We start from the raw sequence: 5271 nt of genomic DNA on the forward strand, positions 1-5271 counted from the left end.
TATTTTCCTTTTCACGCAATTTCTGATGAATGCTGGATGACGTTGTGAAAAATTGTCAATGTTATCAGTTTATCAGTTTCTGTCACTGTCAGTCGTGTCAGTTTGAAAGTAAAAAGCCTGTGGGCAAGGTGTTTACCCAGTTTTTAGATTATTTTAAAAAGTAGTTTTAAAAGAAATGTCTAATGAAAATACCTTAGATTTGCATTACGTTCATCAGAGCTTCCAAAGGAGTCTAAAAGAAGAAGACGATGTAGTAATAGAGGCTTATATAGACGGATACAATGAGCTAGTGAAGTGAGCGTAAAAAATATCTGTTTATTTGTGTTCCATATGTTCTGTAATTAATTGTTTGTCTATTATTTAGGTTCTTAAACCTGATCGGGTCAGTGTTCTCATTTGTGAGTAGTGATGTAAAGAGCAAAATAAAGGTGATGGAAAAACACAGAGAGGGTGACGATGCTATTTATTACGAGTCCTTTAAGAAAATGATGAAGTACGAAAAGGAGACTAGTTTACACGAAAAGAATGGCTTTGTTTCTGGTTCAAGGACCATGCTCCGATTACATAGAGGATTGGGTATGTAAAATTCATAGACTACAAGTATTTTTTACCTTTACATTAAAAGAAATACTTGAATCTTTAATTTAATTAAGTATATGAAATGTTTGATGTAAAAATGTTGGTGGTAATATGTTCAAAGTTATGTCAACTTTGTTTAATGATATTTTATGATGGATTAAAAAAAACATCTTTCAGATTTCATTAGATTATTTCTGAAGCGTCTAAGTGATTCTGATGATGCTGTAAACACATGTACAACCTGCCAGGGTTCATATAATGAGACATTGGCTGAATTCCATCCTTGGTACATAAGGAAAGCGGCAACACTGGCAATGCATGCACTCCCCAACAGACCTGATTTATTAAAAAAGGTTAGTTCATGTTCAAATTACTGTCAAGGATTAACAATGAGTAAATTCTATTTCTGGACTAAAGAGCTGTTTAAAACCAGTTATTTTTTATGATAATTGCCAGTTTGGCATTTTTTAACAAAAGTACATTAAATTTAATCTTATAGAATAAATTATAACAATAAAATACAAAGCTATGATATAAAAAATATAATTCACTTAACCACTTCTTTATCAATTTTATAAGGCATTTTTTATCTAGTATCAGTAAAAAATCAATAATAAAATTTCAAATACAACTGTACAGATACTGATTAGCAACCTAATATTGCATTAATTAAAAAAATACTCTTGGAAACCCGTAACATCTAAGAGTAAGAGTACTCTTGAAAACTAATGCAAAATAATGTCTGTTTCAAGGTAATATCATTTACATTGCTAACCATTTTGCACTGCATTGTACAATGGTTCATTTAATTGTGTCAGTGAGTGTACTGCATTGTTTTAAAATGAACACACATCTGATTCTATCTTTGAACACATATTTACATAGTCCATATGCATTGCTAACTCATTTACTCCTTTGTTATAGATTGAACAGAACAATATCGTAATTCGATTTGATTTGTTTCCCACAAGTTTTAAATGTATGCAATAAAATTTTGCGCCGTAAAAAATAACGAAAAAAATAATTATAACCGATTATAGTTTTAATCTATTTAACTTTTTTCCAATTAGATGATACCATTTTAATCAATCAGCAGCGTTTCTATATTCAGAGGGTTTATTACGAATATTAGTAAAAACGTTTTCGTAGCGTCATCGACAAAATTTGCATTAGATAACTAGCAGTTGCTCGCTACTTCGCGTTAATTTTAAACATAAAATATATGTTATGTTATGCCTATGTTACTCAATGAAAACATAGCTTTTTAGATGTAAAAGTTTTTTTACTTCAAACCAGTAGTTTTTGAGTTATTTCAATACTACTTTATACTCGTATTATTAGTAAAGAGAAGTCCCACACGTGTTTTGTGGATGACGTTACCAATACATTCTAACTATTGTGACGTAAATATTCGTGATAGAGTGTTTAAGCAAGTTGCTATGTTTAAGGTGTTTTTAACCGGCTTTCCAAAAGGAGGTTATTATTTCGTCTGTATTTTTTTAAAAGTACTCGATGACTTAGGGTCAGGTCAGAGACTGTTAGAGAAAGAGAGTCAAAGTTACATTCCCTCTCTCGCTCGTTTTCCCAACTTGTTCTTTATTCAAATGTGTCCACATTTCCAGATCTTCGGTACCGAGGACAGACTTACCGAAGCGATGATCATTCTGCCTCAAACTCTGCAATCCTGTGACGAAGTGTACCGACGAGTGGAACAACTCTACACTGATTTCGAATTCCACGGCTTGCCATAGACAATAACCAAAGGCCAAATAAATCGGTACACTGTGTGCTTCGAAATTCATGATTAAAATTGTGTTGAGACGCTAAGGTAAATTGTGAGACAAATTATTAACTAAGGCAGCAAAGTAGTCACACGTTTGGAATGCGAATTTCCCGACGTTTTACGTAATAAGAGCGTCGTTGGCTCAGAGGTTAAAGTACTTGAATTGTAATCTACATGTCCAGGCTTTGAAACCCGTCATGTACCAATGTGATTTTCGAATTTAATATGTACTCCGAAATTCGCGGTGTTCCACTTCGGGAAAAATTGCTTTGTTTATCGCAATGAGACTCCGCACCTACAAATAACTATTAAGATATCACTGAGTGGTGCAAACAAAGGTATAATAATAAAAAGAAACTAGCCCAGTATCAGTAAACGACGTTTTTTCGTAGACACATTTATAAGCTGCGTTGTATTGATTTATATTCCGCATCTCGTTTCAAAATTTTTGAAGTAGAACACCGCCAGTATCCGCGACTATACATATTTTATGTGATTGTCTATGGCCTAGTCAGCCCCATACTTAAGGTCGGGACTATGGCCTAGTCACCTCCTTACTTAAGGTCGGCTTCGAGCCCCGAAGTGTTGATTTTTACCCTTCCCTTTGACCATTGTACAGCGATCACAAAGCTTCATTACTTTGATTGGACATTTCTATTTTTCACGACTAAAACTTTTTTGCACACTGTACAATGATGTTCTATGTAACACTTTCCTTTGCTCTATGTATTTGTATACAAAGATAATAATATTTGGGATTTAATTAACAAAATTATATTTATCGTCATATTGAATCGTACCATGATAAAAATATTACATCAATTTTGTATATTGAGAACAAACTTATCAAAATTTTATAATTGCATGCATCTGATAACAATGTAATGCTTACAACGCGTTTTATAAAAAAAACCTTTCATAGGTGCTATCAAAGCTCCATATGAGTTAAAAAATCTGTTTTGTGGTATTTCCCATCTTTACCAATTAATTTCCTCGTTTGTAATCATTGCGGGGAATACCCTAATGCCGGCCAACAATATTAATGACTGTTAGGTCGCTTTTTCACTGAACCACTGACGATATTTCTGTTCTTTTAGTTCATTGACTGTAAACAAGATTTTATTATTTTAATACTTTAAGAAGTAAATTTATTATGTTTTATTTATCAGCAACATTCGACGTTTTATCATTTAATAATATCACTTATAGATAACGTTTGATACGCGTGGATTAATTTGAAATCAAGATAATAAATCTAGCGGTGTAAAGGAAATTGAACCTTATTGCAATTGTTTTTTATCGCATGCGAAGTATCCTAAAATCCTGATAGAGAATACATCGATTTTCCATTAACAATAAGTTCCACAATCGGGTTATCTATTTTAGTCAGGTTACTTTTGTTTTATCGCTGTACTGTTAATATAGCTGTGAAACTTTAAAAACAACATGCTTGCAACTCTAAGGGGTCAGTAGAGATGACGGATTTGGCTCGATCTTGAACACCGAGATTTTAATACGGGTGGTTTTCTTAAGTATTATATCAATCTGTAAATTATTTACCCTTTCACTGTAACATATGACAATTAACACTAATTCATTCTTATTTCTAGTGTTTCATTGTAAAAAAGAATCATCAAAATAGACCAGGGCCAAGGGTTTTCTTACCTAATTTAAGTCCCTTTCTCTTTACCACCCTTTTCTTATGAGAGGATGGGAAGGGGAAGTTGATTTAACGACGGAGGAGATGCATAGGAATAGGAAATATCCTCTTTATGTGCGTTTCCTCCGTCGGATAAGGGTAGGCAACGCATCTGCAGTTGCTGATGTCTATGGCCAACGGTCGCTTCGCCATTTTGGCGGATTCAGTTGGCAGCTTGCTCGTTTGCCATCTTATGTTATAAAAAAAAACTCAAAATTTACCTTAGCAGTTATCAAATACAGATGCGTAACATAAAAAATGAAAAGATCTCACGTTTAGTTACATAAAAACGTATAATTTACTATAAGTAAATGAATTAAATAACATGTTTGCCATATATCCGTACATTTCGTGCAGAACTAGAGTAGACCTATGAGACTTAGGGCCTGTCCCACCAAATTGTATTTTCTGATAACAATCCAACGTGTAAAATATGTGATGGATTTTCATACTTTATCTGACAGTGACGTCAATTTTAAACTGTCTGAGCGTCATCAGCCAGTGGTGGGACAGGCCCTTATTCTCCTACACCTATATCTACTAACATGGCATGAGAACTATAAAATTAACCTTATTGCGAATTGTATAAAGCCTATATTTAAATGTATTCATTAAATGTGAGCTCAATCGCAACTTTTGCTCATAAAACTTTGTACGTATTTTTCTATTAGACTGTTAATTTGACATCTCTATCAAGTATCAAGATGGTTCTATTAGTAGTTATAAACCGGTTCTAATGTTGTATATTTCTAGCTAATATGAAGGGAAAAGTACAAAACCACGTATTATTCGAAACCAAAGCTAAATTTTACAATCTTTAAAAAATCATCTTTTGGGAAAAATGACATATTTCCCGCCATTTTATTGAGGTGTTAAATAATAGGTATTAATATGGTATTTTGTATATTTTAAAATAAGAGCTATTAGCTATAAGCCTAAATAATGCTACCTTTCTGTCAATGCTTCAATAAATGAAATATTTGTTGCTTTGTTTTTTATTATCTAAGTAGTTCTTCATTTTTTCAAATGTACTAATTTAAAGTATTATTTTAAACATTTATTATAAGTTTTACATTCCCAAGCCATTCCTTAATATAAACAATTGAGAAAATTGTTATTTGTTTTTATGTGTTACTTAAAAAATAAAAATTATTGCTTCAGCTACTTTGTAGTATTATTTCATCCAAATAATATCCAATAAAAACAGTCG

The 5271-nt window shown here is 32.4% G+C and overlaps 1 protein-coding gene across 1 annotated transcript; it reads left to right on the forward strand.

The window, feature by feature from the left end:
• Nucleotides 1-106: 106 nt before the first annotated feature.
• Nucleotides 107-4100, forward strand: LOC106102560 (ceramide-1-phosphate transfer protein). The gene is made up of 4 exons (XM_013282078.1): nucleotides 107-294; nucleotides 365-576; nucleotides 757-932; nucleotides 2202-4100. The coding sequence occupies exons 1-4, from the start codon at nucleotides 176-178 to the stop codon at nucleotides 2328-2330; spliced, it is 636 nt and encodes a 211-aa protein (XP_013137532.1). The 5' UTR covers nucleotides 107-175; the 3' UTR covers nucleotides 2331-4100.
• Nucleotides 4101-5271: the final 1171 nt, after the last annotated feature.

The sequence above is a fragment of the Papilio polytes genome, unplaced genomic scaffold (genome assembly GCF_000836215.1).
Source record: "Papilio polytes unplaced genomic scaffold, Ppol_1.0 DF823923.1, whole genome shotgun sequence".
Lineage (NCBI taxonomy): Eukaryota > Metazoa > Arthropoda > Insecta > Lepidoptera > Papilionidae > Papilio > Papilio polytes.

Excerpts from the sequence above, each read along its gene's own strand:
- LOC106102560 (XM_013282078.1), top strand. The coding sequence starts at position 176 with ATGTCTAATGAAAATACCTTAGATTTGCATTACGTTCATCAGAGCTTC. Across the intron at positions 295-364 it reads GGATACAATGAGCTAGTGAA|GTTCTTAAACCTGATCGGGT; the intron begins GTGAGCGTAAAA and ends TCTATTATTTAG. Across the intron at positions 577-756 it reads CCGATTACATAGAGGATTGG|ATTTCATTAGATTATTTCTG; the intron begins GTATGTAAAATT and ends AACATCTTTCAG.